Source organism: Cyprinodon tularosa, unplaced genomic scaffold, assembly GCF_016077235.1.
Source record: "Cyprinodon tularosa strain WSP-4 unplaced genomic scaffold, ASM1607723v1 ctg143, whole genome shotgun sequence".
NCBI classification, from domain to species: Eukaryota; Metazoa; Chordata; class Actinopteri; order Cyprinodontiformes; family Cyprinodontidae; genus Cyprinodon; species Cyprinodon tularosa.
Window position 1 is genome coordinate 1,260,773 of NW_024038254.1, and position 18,847 is coordinate 1,279,619.

General features: G+C 37.4%; 2 protein-coding genes across 2 annotated transcripts; one reads left to right on the forward strand and one right to left on the reverse strand.

The window, feature by feature from the left end:
• Positions 1 to 5,744: 5,744 nt before the first annotated feature.
• kcns3a (potassium voltage-gated channel, delayed-rectifier, subfamily S, member 3a) lies at positions 5,745 to 9,750 on the reverse strand. Its single transcript, XM_038278723.1, has 2 exons — positions 9,585 to 9,750; positions 5,745 to 7,825 (listed from the first exon to the last, which is right to left on the reverse strand). Exon 2 carries the CDS (start codon positions 7,819 to 7,821, stop codon positions 6,346 to 6,348), a length of 1,476 nt encoding a protein of 491 aa, XP_038134651.1. The 5' UTR covers positions 7,822 to 7,825; positions 9,585 to 9,750; the 3' UTR covers positions 5,745 to 6,345.
• A 1,426-nt stretch (positions 9,751 to 11,176) lies between these two features.
• LOC119779175 lies at positions 11,177 to 16,128 on the forward strand. The gene is made up of 21 exons (XM_038278735.1): positions 11,177 to 11,240; positions 11,333 to 11,391; positions 11,483 to 11,569; positions 11,677 to 11,798; positions 11,880 to 12,023; positions 12,098 to 12,190; positions 12,280 to 12,453; positions 12,624 to 12,726; positions 13,041 to 13,261; positions 13,384 to 13,540; positions 13,617 to 13,828; positions 13,893 to 14,007; positions 14,081 to 14,280; positions 14,352 to 14,466; positions 14,541 to 14,710; positions 14,778 to 14,872; positions 14,938 to 15,068; positions 15,342 to 15,528; positions 15,603 to 15,744; positions 15,824 to 15,920; positions 16,032 to 16,128. Exons 1-21 carry the CDS (start codon positions 11,218 to 11,220, stop codon positions 16,103 to 16,105), a joined length of 2,721 nt encoding a protein of 906 aa, XP_038134663.1. The 5' UTR covers positions 11,177 to 11,217; the 3' UTR covers positions 16,106 to 16,128.
• The last annotated feature ends 2,719 nt before the right edge of the window (positions 16,129 to 18,847 follow it).

Genomic DNA, 18,847 nt, shown 5'->3' on the forward strand with positions numbered 1-18,847 from the left:
CTCCTCTCCCTAACTCCATTTACTCTGTAAACAAACATTAGTATCTGCATAGTAATAACCTCATGCAAATTGAATAAGACGATTTTTTGATTAACCACTTTGATTTTGGGGGGATGGTGGTAGTTTTAAGTCTGTTGATGATCAAGCAGAGAATTAGCTTTACCTAAAAGAACTAAATAATCTAGATTCATACTGAATAAAGTTTTTAATAGATTTCTTTATTACAGATCAGATATTAACTGCTTTTAAACTTTGAACTCTGAAAATAGTATCTTATCCATTCAAGTAACTGAGGAAAAACCCAAACATTATGAAAGGGGAGAATTTTAACAAGCTTTAAAGTTATAGGGTAGAATCTGTATGCAGAATATTTACTGATTCCACGAACAATCAATCACTTAGATGCTGGAAGCTTACATCAAACTTGTTTGAGTTTTACCCCCCTGTTCATGCAAACTGTCCAAACATAACAGAAATGAGTCTGATTGCAAAGGCAAATAGTAGAGGTCACAATGGTGCTGATGCAGTAGTGAGCAGTAAGCTAAAGCTGAGGACAGAGCTGAGGTCCCTCTGGGGAGTTCGCCAAGCCACACATGGGACCACACATGGATTATCTCTTGCTCTGTAATTACTGGGTATTTTCCAGTGATGAATATATGGCTGTACAATATCCATGATCAGAAAGGCTTACAGAGATATCTCAGTCTCCCAGTGGTTTATATAGGGAGAGTTATACTGTAAGGTGAGCTGAAGGAGATTTTTTCTATATCTATTACGTGTAGACCATCGCACATGGTAATCTGTATGTTTAAATTTAGAATTATATATTGCTATTGGTTATATTTTAAATCTATTTGAAGTTTCTTTGTATTTGTATTGACCTTTATATTTACTTGGACTCTTGTCTCATAATGCTTTTAAATATACAGTTTGTTAATGATACAGCTTTTAAGCTTACGCTTTACTAGCTTGGGCTATAAAAATATTTACATTGCAGTTAACAGAACATTTTTTGTTATAAGAAGTTGTTTGGTTACAGTGACTGTAGCAGATATTATCATAATAAACAGTACATGGAGATCCTCCAGGACCTTCTGTGACTGAACGTTGGCAGCAAGCACACCAACAACAGTACATGTGCCCTAATGAGAATGTCAATTAAATATTGCACTAAACACACAATTTGAAAGAAAACCAAATATAAAAATATGTTTGTGTCTATTCAGTAAAATATATAATTAACAATAAATTCCATCTTTCTTTTTTTCTCTGTTTTAGAGGCGATATGCACTTTGGTCCCTGTCCAGCTTTATTTGGGATTACATTTTTTCCGACTGTAACCAACCTATTTTATTAGGTATAGCAATGGTTTCATTTAGAAGGTGGCATTAACAAATTATATTTACTTGAAAACATTTTTTGGGGGAAAAAAGTACTAATAAGAGTAGTTTTACAGTATTGTACTATTTAATTGTACTTGAGTCATCTTTCTTTCTACTCCATCCATTGTGAGAAACTTCACTTAATTAAACAAGCTTGTTTTAAACAAATCTGCACCATTGAGAGACTTATTTTCTTTTTCTTTTTACTAAAGGCCTACCGGTTAAATATTTTCCATCTGCTGAGTCTGCCATGTCACCTGGAGGGTGAATGAAAACACAGTAAACACTATACTGTAACTTAACTTATTCTGACTATTATACAGGGCGCTGCATGGTTGACAGTGGCTAGCGCTGTTGGTTGGCTGTTTCCTGGCTCCATGTCTTTCTGCATGAAGTTTGCATGTTCTCCCCGTGCATGGGTGGGTTCTCTCCGGGTACTCTGTGTTGCCCTGCGACAGACTGGCAACTTGTCCAGGGTGTACCCCCCCTCGCCCACTGACTGCCGGACATAGGCACCAGCCCCTGACGGGACTAAGCGGGAGAAAATGGATGGATGAGTGAATACTGTACAGTAACTATTGACTTTTTAAGTTTTATAAATCAAAAATGTATTCGAAATGGTGTTCATTCTACCTTTATTTTATTGTGTTATTACTGCATGTTATATGTTTATTTTTATGTTATTCTTTGAAACACCAGCATTTAAATATCACTTAATGTTTTGTTCAATTTCATATCATTTTGTACATCATACATAGGTAGTAAGTAGGGGGAGTCATGGCCTCATGTTAGATTATTGCGCTTGGGTGCCAGAGGTTCCGAGTTCAAGCCCCACTCCCATGGACTGCCACTCTGGGTACTTGAGCAGCCTTTTTACTAGAGCTGAAACAATTAATCGTGATTAATCCATAATTAAAATAATTGTCAATTAATTTAGTAAACTGGTTAACTGGAGTGTAGAGACTCTAAAACGTGCCTAATTACCTAAAAGCAGGAATTATATAAAAAATTTTGAAAAATAATACATATTTTGCATTTAAGATTAAAAATCTTTTTCGTCTTACAATATGCTCTATCGAGAACTCCTCAAGTGGAAAAGTTTAGTTTCTCCTGATTTAATTTAGTAAGAAATCATATTTAAGAGTTAATTGCAGCCCTACTTTTTACCAAATACATTTTTATTGTTACTTAAGTCATTTGTTTTAAGGCTACTTTTAACTTTTACTTAAGTAAAAATATGATTAAGTAGTGCTACTCATACTTAAGTACAATTCTGCTTTCCTTACCTGTTTTGAAGGGTAGAGCAATAGACCTCTAACTAACCCCACATTTTTAGCAATAGTGACAAATTGGAGGGTTCTGAAGATAAACATAGTATTTGTTTATCCTCTAAGATCTTTCACTTTTATGGTTTTACATAAAAAAGGGAGTAGTTCTACATAACAGGAAAAAGAAATCCAGTTTATTCAGTATATATACCCATCCCTAGATTGAATTTACATGAAAAAAGAAACCAAAAAAAAAAAAAAAAAAAAAGGATGCAAATGTATTCAAAGTGGCTTTGTGGCTTTTGCTTGTTTCTCTCTATGTGAAACAAGCTAAAGCCACAAAGATGCTGGTAAAAACTGTGGGATGTGACCTGACCTCACTCTGTAGGGAGGAACAACATGTGCAAGGTCTAATGCAGAACACAGTGTTTAGGACCAGAAACTAAAGGACACACTTAGACTGTTTCAGATGTTAAATGTCTGACGTTAGTGTCCTTGAGCAATAATAATGAAATATATCTTCTAATGCTGTCCATGATAGACTAACTGTACATGCTAGCAGCTATGTTTAATGATTTACTAAAACAGTCAAATAATTATTATGCATTTTTAGAGGTTTTAGATCAAATGCCACATAAGAAGCTATATTAAGTCAGGTTATGTGTTAACTAGTAGCTAGTTACTAACACAAATGAATAAATTATTATTATTTCAAGTAGGCATTTTTTATTAGACCAGCCTTAAGAGCAAGGTGAAAAAGAAGATATACAGATTTGTACAAATCTTTAAAAGATCTATGCACCACTGAACTTCTAGCAAGGAAACCAAAATAGAATAGACAGAATGCATAAATCAATCAAAAAGTTGGAACTAAGCACCCCCAAGTTCTCACTTGCCTTATATGCACATTAATCACCTCTAGAAGTGACCTTTTATTTTGTGTGACGTTCACGGACAAACGAATTTTTACAGACCCTGAGGCTTTTAGGACGTTACAAGTTAATAAACCTTACCTAAAAGCAAATGTCAGAAGGTTCTCAGAAAGATTTATGTTTCCTCCTTAAATGTTTGTAATGCGAACACATGGATAAAGTGCCTTGTTAAAGTGTTTTCGATATTTTTGTCACATTACAACCTTCAACAAACTTTAACACAATTTTCTGGTTTTTCTTTTTGTAATAGGCCACACAAACAAGGGCATTACCCCATGGTAGCAAAACAGTGAAGCTTGTTATGCAAAGGTTGTACCAATTAAAATCTGAAAGTCCGAAAGTCAATGCATTGTAATCCTTTCCCAGGATCTTTATTTAAGTCTATCTAGCTTACTCTCTACCTTTATTCTTGAGGCCAGGGTGTTCATGGTTAATTGCATGTAGGTAGAAGATTTCAAGAATTTTACAGGCTTTTGTTTAAGTAGGTTTTCTCTTCCAACTCTTAAAAAAAGATTGTTAGCAGCTGTGTAGCAGATGCTCCCCTCTAAAATAGTGGATTATAGAGTTATTATAAGGCTATTTTGCTGATTCTGTAAAAATTCTCTTTCAGCTAGGCTTTCAGGTTTGTTGGACAGTCTAAACCTTCTGTAAGCTAAATACTCTTTATTTTTAGATGATGGCTATAACAGACTCTATAAGGTGATTTCAACTTGCTTTAAAACCTGATACCACTTTAAAATGTTACACTGGATCTTCCTGATAAGACAATCTGAATTTATGTAGAGATGAAACTACAGACCAGTCAAATAGTAACATCTAAAGGCAATTGACTGCAATGTACTGTACATGCTATATATTGTTAAAAAAAATTTTTTTGCATCTAATAAATATATATTATCGTTGCATTTGCAATTTGTCTTATAGATCTTTTTTTTTTTCCCGTAGTAAAAAGGGTAAAAACTCCCTGCATTTCAGACAGGAATCCAATCCTTAAACTTATATCCTTGTGCTCTATTGTAGTTCCCCACCATATGCAGTCAGTAAGCATTACAATTCATTAAAATAGAAATCTCAAAGTCAAATTTGTTGTCAAAATCTGCTCTATGTGCACAAAAATAATCTAATGAAGTAAGCAGATCCACTTTAGCATTAAAGTAATAAAAGCCTTTTAATTTCATGGGTTATAAAAAAAGGCCTCAAGTTAACGCACGTGAAACCCAGACATAAATTCTCTCTGTAGCAATATTTATGCTGACACACTTGCTCTGACCTTTCAGGTAATTGGCATTTTTCTAATTTACTTTAAAAACTCCACACCCAATGGCAAATGGAAACATGCAAAAAATTAATCAGTGATTATAGGAGGTTTCTTTTTCTTTTGCTTTTTTCATAGAGATTTTTGTCTCATCTCCTACAAAAAAAAAAAACTTCTTGTTCAGAATATATTTATGTCCTAATCCGGTAGAGATGTGGCTGACAGCCACAATATAAACTTATATACTTAATATAAACTTAGCGCGGGGGTGGGGGGTGGGGTATTTCTCGCCTGTCAATGATGCTTAAGGCAAGTTACAAAAACATTCAACAGAATGTGGATCAAGCAATATGCTAATCCTCTAAGTGATGAACACCTCACAAAGAAACACCATGGATCGAAACTCATTTTCTAAACTTATTGAACAACCTGAGAGTAATTGTATTTATCTGTTTTGGTTAGTATTAATGTGAAAAACACAATATGTGCAAGAATCCAGCTTCCTTTAACTGTCAGTTGTGAGTCTTCTTTTTATAGGTTTTATGTCTTTAACATATTTAAGTTTACCAACTGAGAAGAAAACAAAATCAACTTTCTTTTTTGTCAGAATATTAATGCTTTAAGTGACATCTTGCTGTGCCAGAAGATGCTTCAAATCAACTGCATGACTGCACTGATGTCCCCTGCAGAGACCAGATTTTTGGACATTGCTTTTGTGGTAGAGCAGATCATCCAAGTGGAAATTGCAACTGGGGACGGGAGATCAATACTTTAAATAACAGAGAAGAGTGAGCAGATAAAGAATGTTTCAGGAGCATCTTTTTTCGATTAAATTGATTACATTTTCTTAGGTTTGAAATGTTTTTCTTTTTCTGAGAGAAGACAAAAAAATGTAACAACAGATATCTGAGTGCAGATAATATTTTTTTTATTTCATGTTCACAGTTGTGCCAAAAATCAGCCTCTGCATTCACATTGTTCTAAGAGATGTGCATTTTCTCTCAACTAGGCTTATTTCATATTTCATATGATCATTTAATGTTTTGCTTTCGAAAAATGCATTTCGGTTTGGGCCATGCAAGCTGCAAACTGTACTGCTGTCACTCCGGGAACTCGCATCTGGCAAAGTCTCCATCTGAACTTTCAGCAAGCACAGGAAATCAATAAACGACATTACTTTGAAAAACATTAACATTATGGCCTCCTACATGCATCATTGCAGTTTTCTCGAGCAGAAAATGGGCTTTCAAACCTCAGAGGAGGGTGCAGATAATTCCCTTTGGATTTTCTGGTTTTTATGACACAATATATTTTACAGACACACATAGACACAAAAAATTTCTGGGTCTAAACATATTTCTCTGTCAAACCACAGGAGGAAGGAAGACGGTACGGGAAGGCAAGGTAAGTGATAGTACGCGCTGCCCCCAGAGGCACGGAGTGACTGGCTGTCATAGAGAGTGATACTCTGTGAAATGGCTGGAATCTCATTTTGCTGGCCCATTTTGTCAAGTGTCATTATGGTTCACCTCAATGTCCTGGAGGCTGGAGGCATCAGTGTCGTCCCCTCTGCTGCTCACGCTGTTCCTAAAGGCAAGGCTTCCTATAAAGGGATACACGCTACCTGTGAACAGCTCTTTGATGTTATAATAGGGGAGCTCTGGGTCTTGTCTTTCAGGCTTGGTAATGCACCTTACATCCATGGCTTTGTTTCTTTGGTAGTACTTTGAGAACTTATTAAAGATCACAGATATGGGCAGAGCCACCACTAACAGGCCACAGATTATGCATAAGGTGGCCACTACTTTCCCTGCCGCCGTCACTGGGCATGTGTCACCATAACCCACAGTGGTCATTGTAATCATGGCCCACCACCAACCTGAAGGGATTGTTCCCAAATCTGTGTGCTTCTCGTCCTTCTCTGCAAAGTAGATGAGAGCGGAAAACACAGACATTCCTACTGAGAGAAAGAGAATCAACAGACCCACCTCTTGGTAGCTGTGGCGGACGGTAGCACCTAGAGCTCGCAGTCCGACGGAGTGGCGGGCAAGCTTAAGTATTCTAAGAACCCTCATGAGCCGTAGAACCTGCACCACCCGCCCTATGTTTTCCAAGTCTTCACTCTCCTCCAAGCTTTCCTCGTCAGATTTCTCGAGAGCTAGTGTGACATAAAACGGCAAAATAGAAGCAACATCAATGATGTTCAGAGGGTTTCCGAGGAACTTCCTCCTGGATGGAGCAACAATAAACCTAATGGTGAATTCTACAGAGAAACAGGCAATGCATATCCCCTCCAGGGTGGTGAGGACAGGGTCCTCAATGGGTCGTTCATTGTCGTCCACTTGCTGAAACTCGGGCATGCTGTGAACGCACATGGCAATGATAGAGGTCAACACCACACAGAGGGAAGCAATGGCGATAATTTTTGAAGCTCTAGAGTGAGCAGGATCCTCTAGCCTGAGCCAGATGTAGCTCCTTACTTCTCCACACCATGCCCCTTTGAACTTAGCCAGGTCCTTATCAAGAGCAGAGAGCTCCTCAAAGGAGGAATCGAAGCTCGGCTCTTGCTCCTCACTCCGGATGTCCCAATCTTTATCCTCGATGTATTCCTTTTTCTCATGGTACCAGGTGTTACAGCAGGGGCTAAGATGTGCCTCATGGATGCCCCAGTACTCAATTTCCTGACAGAAAGAAAAAATGCAGACCTCCTCCATCATGTGGATGCGGCCTGTGTGATAGAAGTTGAGCACGCAGAGGAAAACCCGAGGGTTCCTGTCGAAATAATACTCCTTCTCAGTTGGGTTGTAGTCGTCGCATAGCTCCAAGATGGCTGCCTCACTTTGACAGTGCAGCAGACGAGCCAAGCGTGTCTGAGGGAAGCGGAATAACATCTCTGGGTCCACTTTGTGGTGCACCCCTCCCACATTGAGGTTGACCTGGTCCTCCTCTTTTCCATGTCGGTGGAGGATTTGGCCATACCCCATGTTCCTAAAACATAATGAGAAAAGTAACTCCAGGAAAGCATGGACATTTTAGACGTGCAGCGCTGTAGAATAGCACTTGGCTTAATAAATATTTATTCTGTTATTGTTTTATCACATAATGCAGTTCATCAAACTAACTATTGTCGTCGGAAAAAAAGACATACGCAGTTTATTTTTAAATAATAATGTAAAGCATACTCGCCCCCTCCCCACTAAAACCAGACCTTATGTAAAAATATAATTGTCCACCTTGTTAACCACATTATTTGGTTCAGCTTTATCTGCCACACCCTGGTATGATTTCTGCATTACTGTAGAACCGAGAAATTACTGAAACAGAGCATGTGTGAAAAACGGAAGAAACTAAAGTAAAGAACCCCTAAAAACCCCACATATATACTTTGAAAAACTGACCAAGTAATATCCAAGACTTTGAGATTTCAGTAAACCGAATTAGAAACCGTTAGTTATGAATACAGTAAACATGGAACAACTTTCCAAATAGGCCAGCCAACCAAAATCTATCCAAGAGTGCATCAACAACCAAAGCAGAAGACCTAGAAAGAACCCAAACCACCACTAACACTGCAGGTGTAATTTATCTCAGTTGAACTTGGTGTTGAAAGTCCACCATATAAAAAGAGACTTCTATGAGAGTTCCAAGCAAAGCCCACTTCTGTGTAAAAAGACAAAACTCCCATTCCACATTTGCTTTAAGGACATTTAATATTCCCAAAGATGTTTGGAAATGTTTTCTGTTGAATGACAAAAAGAAACTTATAGGAAGGCAGTCACCCCTTTACATCTGACATACAAATAATAATTTTAGAAAATGAATATAGTCAAACGTATTGGTGGTAGTGGGATGATCTAAGGCTTGTTTGCTAAATCAGAAAGTGAAAGACATGCTATGATTGAAAGAAACTTGAGTTCTAATAATAACTCAAATCTAGCAAAGTGTTTTTCTAAAGTGTTGCCAAAAAGTAACAAACTATATATATATATATATATATATATATATATATATATATATATATATATATATATATATATATATATATATATATATATATATATATATATATATATAAATTTGATCTTTGAGTGGTCCAGTTAAAGTCCAGACTTAAATCTGATAAAGACTCTACTAAGACCCTAAAAAGCCTGTTCTTCTATTCAAATCCTCCAGTGGGGTTGAATGAAAAATGTTTTGTAAAGACAATTTTGTCAAAAGCCCCCCAAAGCAGCATAAAGTACTCAAGACAGCTATCAAAAAGGTTTAACGCAGTTGTTGCCTTATGCCACTGAGTTTTGAAGAAATTTATTTATTCAAGAAGGAACAAAGGAAAGTTTGCTGGACTCTCTCTTTTCCTGTGATGAATAAAATAATTAGCCAAAAACATGCCTTTATATTTACTTAGGTTATCATTGTCTAACTCATATTGAATTTATTCCAATTGATCACAAGCTTTAAGTTTGAGTAAAAGAACTGTAAGCTGTCCCTTCACTGGAAATTGGATTTTCATCAGACAAAGAAACAAAATTAAAACTCACAGGCAACAGGTTATTTTAAACCTATACATAATTCTACACATTAGAAACCCATTTAAAGACTGTTGTAAGAATATATGCAGCTTTCTATATTTGTGCATAAAATTTTATTCTTCTTGCCCATCTCCATGATATGTTATAGTTAAAGATATCTCATTCAACGGGTTTTCCAACTTAGTGTAAAAAAAACAAAATGCAAGTATTAAGCCTACCTGTAGTTTGAGCTTTTCTTTCCATGAAAATGACTTTCATGCAGATGGTTTTGTTTCCATGTTCTGCATAAATGCTCCTTCTAAGATGAGGTGGGGTGAGAGAGGCAACATGAGGAAAAGCAGCCAGGCAGTGCGCTGCCGCAGCCTCACAGACGGGACAAGCAGAGCTAGAGCTGGGACAGCCGAGCGGCAGCAGTTTGTTCCCTTTTACAGGGAACAGGGAGGGGCGAGAGGAGAAAGGAGGAGAGAAAGGGAGACTGCAAAGATGAAGAGATGTGGAACAGAACAATCTTTGCAGTTGGTTTATTAGCAATATGCATGTCATGTTTCCCAATATGGCAAGTTTCACTTTTTAAACATATCTTCAAATCTTAAGAGAATATATTCTAACCGTACTTCCAATCCCTTAATGTTTTATTGTTTTAAATGGTGTCATGGATTTGCTTGACTGCTCAAACTGTAGCTAAAAGGAGCTGACCTCAGCTTGTGCATGCTGGAGAGAGTAAAGTAGTAACGTCAGACATTTTAATCCTCTCTGAGAAGGTACTGCTGTCAGGCTGGCTGCCAAATCAAACTCTTCCAAACTATTTGGCATCAAAGTCAATTCCGGAATACCTATGGAAAAAGAATAGCTTTAAAGTGAGTTACAAAATTAAAAAGCCATGTTTACACCAGTATTGTGATTGCATTTAACCTAACACCACTACTAGATGCTTTACTTTGGTATTAAACTTAATCAAGCTAATTCCTCATTCTTCTGGATTGTTTTCTGTTAAAAGAGAGATGTTCATGACCACTTTAGAGAAGAAAAAAAAAACTTTTAAAAAGGTTGAAAATCTAATAACTAACAGCAGTAAGTTCAAGCTATCAAACTGAATACATATTTTATTATTCTTTCCTTTCATGGTCAAGAAATAAAACAAAAGGAGAAACATTGATTTAGAACAGAATTCATTTCAAATGCCTAAAGTCATGTCATGGCATGGCAAAAGAAAGAGTTTTTGTACATATTTTTTTATTACCAATGAAAATATTTAGCAATACTATAATACAAAAGAAATTTAGATTGTAAAAACTTTAGAAATATATAAATACGTATTTCTCTTGCTTTTATTCATTTATTTGTGCATCCAAAAGATAGGGAATATCAACTGACTATAAACCATAACACCATTGTTTCAAAAAATAAAGAAAAGTTTTTATTTGGTGCAATTTCAAAAACTCATCTTTTCAAACCGAGGTTTCTGTGCTTTTAGCATTAGACTATGGCCTTTAGTTTGACGTAAAATGTTCCTGTTATTTCAAAATTTCAAAATTGTATTCTACTTAAATATGTTATAATCCTCTCATGTTGAACCCTTTAAATGCCTCTTTAACTTGAAATTCAAAATGAGAATCTTTGAATTGAAAAGATGACCAAGAGGAAATGTAGACAGATCATTTAGCATGAATCAGCAATCAGCTCAGAGCATGCACAATTGGGTCAATCAAGCTGTAATTGGATCCACCTGTATATGTATGTATTTGTTGGACAGCCAACGGATAGGCCTGTAGAGTCCCTGTCATCTTATTGCTTTATAAGAAGGGAGAAGTAAAGGAACGTTAAGGTTACCAGTCTCCTGCAGGCTACATCATGGGTCCTCTGCTTGGATTGGGGTGAGGTTTTATTTTTTTGCCCCCCTCCTCTCCCCATTTTATTTTACCATTCCAGTTCCTGATCAAATGTTATACTTGATTTTTGGTTTTAGGTGGCTCTTTCTCTTACTAGTTGCTGCAAATATAGAGGCTCAAAAGAAGTCTTCTATAAGTAAGAGCAGTCTTTATTATTGTATGTTTTCAACTGATTATATTCGGGAGGGGGGGGTAGGTTTTCTTTACAAGTGTAATTCTAATTCCAGATATCAAAACAAAATGCCTGGGCAATATTATGCTTGTGGAGGTTGGTCCACTTAGAGGAAGTTTTTTGGATGTTGCTGTTATCATGAGTAAGTTCATGTTTTCCTTGGCTCTTAATGTATTTTAATTTTGGGTTATGTGTGTGGGGTGTTTTTCCTGCAGTCAAACTAGATATATTCTTTTTGTACCCTCTTAGATAACACAGCTGTTCTTCTTACACCAAGTATTGCCACCCAATGTGGGTTCAGCATGAAGCATGATCAATTTGGGAATGCCCTTATTTATATCTCCCTGCAGAACTGCTTTTCTCAAAATGTGGTAACAAGACTAAAGTTTTCTATATTTATACAAAGTATTTTTCTGTAATCCTGTATAATGGCATAAACTAATTGATTCCAGGAGGATAAAACATTCACAACAGCACTACAGCTTCACTTGCATGGGAACCAGTTTGTAAAAGGTGAGCTGCACCAGGTGGTTGAAACCTGCCAATATAATGCCTGGGCCTCCAGAGAAGTCATCTGTGACTACAACTACATGGAAGTGGGTAAAGTAAGAAATGGGATCTGAGTTTTAAAATTGGTATGCTTGATATCTAATGGCCTTATCTTTTCTAGGTGTCTGTAAAACGTTCAGCTCCAGATGACTTTCCTCTGCCACAAAACCCAGTTTCCAGCTCAAAGCTTTCAAACACTCGGCGAGCAGCGGAGGTTATAGTTCTTTCTGGTGTTATCTGGAAGATAACCCTTGGATGACTATTTCCCAAGTTGTAATGTATTTGACTTTTGGTTTTTTGCAGAAACAGCCTATGGATTTGGGATTCAGAGCCACAACGGTTGTCTTTTTCACACCAGAGGGGGAAAAGCCTATGAGTGTGGCTGATGCACAGAGAAGGGGATATGGCATTAGAAATACTCCTACAAGGCTGGTCTTGAGGAGTCCAATGATGGCACCAGAAACCTACATGCAGCAAGTCTGTGAACTTTCCTAATTGCTTTATCTAATTGTATTCCATTATGGGAGCACACAGCATCAAAAATCCCCTTTGAATTTATTAAACTGCCTTAAGATTTAAACATAATTTAAAATGTCTCAATCTGTCTCAAATATTTTTTTTTTTCTCCTTTTCTCTCTGGCATCTAGGTAGCAGGGGTTCCCATGAGGGTATTCAAGACTTCGACAATTTTTGAGAAAAAATGGCTTGCAACTCAAGTTGACGCTGCAGCTGCTTGTCCAATCCAGGAGGGTAAAGACACTCGGGCCCACTTGCTTTGTCTTGCCATCTAGTTTTAAAGGGGGGGGGGGGGTTTGCTGCTTTATAGCTTAAAGTATTAATGCCATCAAAAGATGAATGGAACACCTTGCATCTAGTGACTTTGAAATGCTTGGTCTATGGAAAGAAATTATAGATGATGCCAGAAAACTAAGAATTTTATGGAGTCTGACTCAAAGTTGATAGGGCACAGTGACACTTGGATTAAAAGAAAATTAAAAATGTAGATGTAGGAAACTGAGAACTCCTACAGTGGCATTGTTTTCAGTCTTGTGCTTGACTTTCAGGTAGTGTCTTCCTCACTCAAAAAACAATCACCTGGTACCTGCCCCGGCAAATGGACCCAATGATTTCTTCTGGTCAATTTAAGCTTTTGGAGGTGCACTTCGGCATAAACGGTCAGCGGCTGAATCCCTTGGAACTACAGGCCAGGGGATACTCTGTGGCTCTCAATGACTTCTATGTCATCACTGAACTTCCCATTGGGGGTGTTGGTGGCTACTACAAGGTGACTAAATTTATGAATCTTCACCTTAAAGTTGTGTAGTAGGACAGGCTACAATATCTGTAGTCTTGCAAAATCCAATCTAGTATTTGTCTAAGATGTCGTCTTTTGCTTTACCACTGCAGAGCCACATTCAAGATGACAAATACTATGTCTCTTACATGATTGAGCCAATGCTTGAGCTGCTTTGGACAGAAGATGCTACAAATGAACAAACAAGATACAAAGTCTTGTTTCACATTGCAACACATCTAGTACCTCAACCCCTTGAACTTATTGACAGTGGGTAGCTGAATTGTTTTTATATATTGTAGTAAACTATTTGTTTCTAAGGTGGTCTCACTTTTACCTTCTGCAGAAACTGTTCCAGGGGAGATGACATTTAAGATGGTGCTTGGACACTTTGCTGTTGATGTAGCTTTAATAAACATCACCTTCCCTGCAGAAGTGCTGTCCATGGCTGACTGTAGTGTCAGAGGCTTTAACATCTTGGAGCACATGTCTCCTAATAGTAGTATGAAGGTTTTCACTCTTGAAGTGCCATTTTCAGACCCCGCAGTCTTGAAGCAGGTAAAAATTTTACATGGACTACAAATGTATTGCCTGGAACTTCTTCTAATGGTCTCTTTCTCAGGCTGGAGATGGTGTGACGATCGTCTCCCTTCATCTGACCTTTGGTTTGATGCTGATGGATGAGCTTGAATTTTTCTCTTACAACACTCATTTGGAAGCTGTTGTTCAGAATATTGGTCTGTATTTATATTCAATTTTTTTTATGCCCTTATTGTACACTAAGATTAACTCTTTCTTCCCTTTTGGCAGTCCCACCCTCTGTCTCTGGTGGCTGTGATAAAGAGAACTTTTATGTCCTTGTAAAATATGGGAGCCATGGCTACAACTTTCAGACTCTGGTGGGGAAGCGACTAATGACCCCCAGTTTGGCTCAGCATTATGACTACATGGAAAATGGAACGCACTTCAGTTTTGTTGTGCCATTTTCATCTCCTGATGTTGCAGTTGAGGTATGAATTTTTTTGGGTTATTTTTTTAAGGGCAAATCGAATATTATATAATTTTTTTTTCTTTCCCCCAGGCAATTCAATCCTCATTCATTAAGGGCAGACTTGATGTGATTTTGAATAATCCAGAGACAAATTCTGAAATTCAGGAATTCTCCGTAGCTTGCAATTTTCTCTCAACACTAACTGGTACTGTATGTGATGTCTACCTGGACACTGGGGGGTCCCTATGAAAGCCTCTAAAGTAAATCTTTTTATTTCAGAATGTTTCCCAAATGGAACAATGACTGCTTTGGCTCTAAAACTAGAGTCAGTCCCTTCTCTGAACCCCAGCAAGCTTACCCTGGAAGACCCATCTTGTGGCCCTGTTTTCAGCAATGATCGCTATGCTTTCTTTGTCTTCACAGTAAATTCATGTGGTACAAAGAGGAAGGTATAGTGGACCTAAATTGCAAGATAAAATTTCTCACTACCACTACTAAAATTCTTATTTTCCTCAGTTCATGTCCAATGCAATGCTGTATGAAAACGAGATCTCTCTGCCAGATGAAGACCTAGCAAAAAAAGACCCAAACTCTAAGGAACCAGAGTATGAGTAAGTTTCCCCCCCCCTTAAATTTTTTTATATATTTTATTTTTTTTAATGCTCTGAATTTTTAGTTTAAAGGTTTCTTGTGTCTATGACATCGACACAAACCAGGCTGTGGCCTTTAACACAAGACCTAGAAGAAGTGAGCCTTATGCTGAGAACTCAAAGGGCCAGCTACAAGTTGTGATGAGGCTTGCTATGGGTAAGACACAGCAGTTTTACTATTGCTGGCTGCTTACTGCTTCAATAAAGTCAAAAGGGCAACTTGTCCAAACATTTGATGAAATATTGTACCATGAAATTGGCAGGTAAATGACAAGTGTTTTCTGAAGGTTCTTGAAACTCAAACTGAGTAAACACAGCCGACAGTTTACACTTAAAGCATGTTGCAGTTTAATTGCCTTCATTAGACATTTGAGACTAGTGTAAAATGCATCATGAAGGACTTGTGATAGTTTTATTTGTATCCCCTTAGATGAATCCTACAGCAAGTTTCAGAGCACAGAAGACTATCCCATTGCAAAGTATCTGCAACAGCCACTGTATTTTGAGGTGGAGCTGCTTAAATCTACAAACCCTCTGATGTCACTAGAGCTGGAAAACTGCTGGGCAACAAAAGGGGAAAGGACATCCCAGCCAAGATGGAATCTGATAATTAATGGGTATTTTAATAGCTGACACTATAGTTTTATGTAGCTTAGAACTGAAGAACTTACATGTGCTTTAAAACATACAGCTGTCCAAACCCAGTCGACCCATACCAGGTAGTGTTCCACCCTGTTTGGGCCGATGCCAGGGTTGGGTATCCCTCTCACTTCAAGCGGTTTGAAGTCAAGATGTTTGCCTTTGCTGAAGGGGAAGAGGACTTAAATGCCAAGGTAGCTTGTAAGGGTTGGAAGTGAAGATTTTTCTAACTTGTAAGACTTGCAGCTTCTTGATCTGAATCTTGTTTTGCAGATCTTTGTGCATTGTGATGTGGTGATCTGTGATGCCAAAAATCCTCTTGGTGGAGTCTGTGGTAAACAATGTTCCAAAACAAAGGAAATGATAAGAGGTGAGTTTGAAATAGAAGTACAACTGGGGGGGAGGAAGAGGAATGTTATACTACTGTGCTCTTAGCTCTCTAGACTGTATAAATTTAAACTTGCTTCTCTTTTGTTGGCAGGTCAAAAACGTGACGTTTCTAAGATCCTGGATTTTGAACATGTATCAGTTGGACCAATACGCTTGATTCTCTGAAATAAACTTTTAAAAAATTTGAACTCTTATCTGGATTTGTGTCTATGGGGAGGGTTAAACTAATCTACCAAATGAAGCCTTCCAATATTGACAACCTGGAAGTGACTCCTCCTGTGTCAAATCTAGCATTTTTAGTTGCACCATTTGGTTTAAAGATCCAGTAAAATTGAAAATTCAAGGTGTCTCAATTTAAGGAATGTGTAGGAGGTCATTGTTGCTTACTCTGAATTTTCCATGAGTCACAAATCTTGGCCTGCCTACCCTGCATGAGAGTCTGAAAATGGCAAGATGAGGTGCCATACTAGAGTCTTCTGTGTAGCAGGCTAATGGGGGGAAATAAACAGATCCACCATCTTGAAGCTTGCTTTAAAGCTAAGCTGTGTTTGACAAGCTTGCTCAACCATCTTGGCTGAGTCAAAGGGTTCCTGTAGACATCAAAATGTAACTACAAGGCTAGGGAGATGAAGCTTTATAAAAGGATTACTTTATCTGAAAATGGGGTGGAGTCTTGTAATATTGTACCTGCATGATTAGTCACATGGAGTGCTCTTTATTGTAATGGACTCAAAAGTGTGAATACATTTTACTGGTATTTTTAGCCCAATTTGTCTTCTCCCAGTCTAGTATAGCTGGGTGGGGATAAACTACTCTTATGAGGAAATAAAACGGTTTTAGAGCCATTGCTATCCAATGTAAAACCTGAACTTGCTTGACCAGAATTAAATGGAGTAAGATTGGAGATGATGAACAAGAAATGACTGTGTAGAGCAGAATTTTAACACCTCTATAGCAGAGGTCTTGGATCTGTGGACTTGGGTCCGGACCTAACCTGATTTTGAAACTAATTACTGCATGTCGATGTCAAACATAACTTGCACTGCTACTCATAAGGTAAAGTCCTCCAGAGTGTCTGGGACCAGGCTACATGTGATACAAATAAGCCAATTGAGCTGTGTCAGTCTGGGTTGCTGCAGCTAGCCACTTGACAGCAGGCAAACCTGGGGTAAGCCAGACAATGGAAAGATTAGTGTGGACTGCTGGAAGAACAGTGCTTAACTGGTGAAAGAAAATTGAAATGTGCTCAAAGATGACCCTGCACATTTTGAGTATGTTTGGCTCAACCTACTGCTGTGAAGCAAGATTCTCCATGAACATAATCAAAAATAAATATTGATCCAGGCACACAAATTAGCACCTTGAGGATGGCTTTGTCACAATTCAAACCCAGGTTTAAAAGCCTTGCAGGGCAGCGTTAAGACCACTACTCTCATTAAGCCGTAAAGAAAAAGTAAACTGTCAGTTCAAGGGTTTCATTAAAGATGTGAATCAGGAAATAATCTATATACCAAACTACTTTAAAAAAACACTTTAGATTTAAAAATGGAAAAAATATTCTATATTTTATATATTTTTGTTAAATGCTGTTTAAAGTAAAGGATTATAATTAAAAATGTCTCCGAACCTTTGCTGGGGTTTTTTGGGGTTTTTTTTATTCAGACCCCGCTGATTTTTAATTGGTTATCGCTGCTCTATAGGCATCTCAGACGCATGGGCGTAGGTTTGCATAGGGACCATAGGGACATGTCCCTACCAAAATTTTGAACCGACCCATTTGTCCCTACCAATAATTGGATGTAAGCAACATGTTTATAATTTACAGCAGTAGTTATTGCAGCAGAGGCTTCTTTTCCTCTCGCAGCTCCTCTGCCTGGTCTGTCCTGTCCCTTTCACGTAGCAGCGCATGGAACTTCGCTGCGCTGTTTAACTCCTCTCTCATTGGTTGTTCTGCCTTAAGTTCCGCCTTCTCTCTCTCTCTGATTGGCTGTTTCCTAGTCCGTGTGTGCTTGGAGCACAAAATTGAAAATGTATTCACACCAGAATGCCGTGGTTACTACAATTAATATTAGGCTACAAAACTAGTCCCAATTAAAAAAAAGGAATATCATGTACACTAAAAAACAAAAACCTTTTTTTTCTTTTTTAAAATGATATATTCTGAGTCAGCCAGGAGTTCTGAAGACTGCTGGATAAATGGGCAAATAAAGGCTGTAAGCATCAACATTTCTGATTCTTAGCCACAGCCAATTAAGAAAGAAAATGTGAGGGTTTCCTTTTTTTTGAAGCAGCTGCCCTTCAGTGCTTCAGATGATGTCTAAATAAACCAGGTGAAACAAAAATATTTCCTCTTGAGGAGTTCTGGATGGAGAATATTGACAGACAAAAACATTTTTTAAAATCTTATATTATATATATATATATATATATATATATATATATATATATATATATATATATATATAGTATTTTTACATTTATATTACTGTATGTTTTAAAGTCTCTATACACAGTTAATGATGAATCACTATAAATTAGTTGACGATTATTGAAATGATCAATTAATACGATTCATTTTTTCAGTCCCAGATAAAATACATGAAATGAGCGACACAGAGTAACTACAGCCCAGATGTTCCACTTTTATAGTGAAGTTAATATTTTAATGAATGTATTATTTTGCTTGATACAAAGCAAGCATTCTAGGTAAAAATATAAGAGTGGGGTTTAACTCTGCACAATTCTATATCTTCAGAAGAAAATACTGTATTTACCTTCTCTCTTAGTCGTTCAAATGAAACCATTTTCAAAGTGGAAAACAATCCTAATTCCACATTCATCAGAGCCGGTGATACTTCAAACATTAATAAACAGCATCTAATGAGTGTAGTGCTTATACATTTTTAT

Bases quoted from the DNA above. Each gene is read 5' to 3' on its own strand.
- kcns3a (XM_038278723.1), bottom strand. From the start codon at position 7,821: ATGGGGTATGGCCAAATCCTCCACCGACATGGAAAAGAGGAGGACCAG.
- LOC119779175 (XM_038278735.1), top strand. From the start codon at position 11,218: ATGGGTCCTCTGCTTGGATTGGG. The intron at 12,454-12,623 runs GTCTGTGAACTT...TCTGGCATCTAG, and splicing joins CAGAAACCTACATGCAGCAA to GTAGCAGGGGTTCCCATGAG. The intron at 15,921-16,031 runs GTGAGTTTGAAA...TTTTGTTGGCAG, and splicing joins AACAAAGGAAATGATAAGAG to GTCAAAAACGTGACGTTTCT.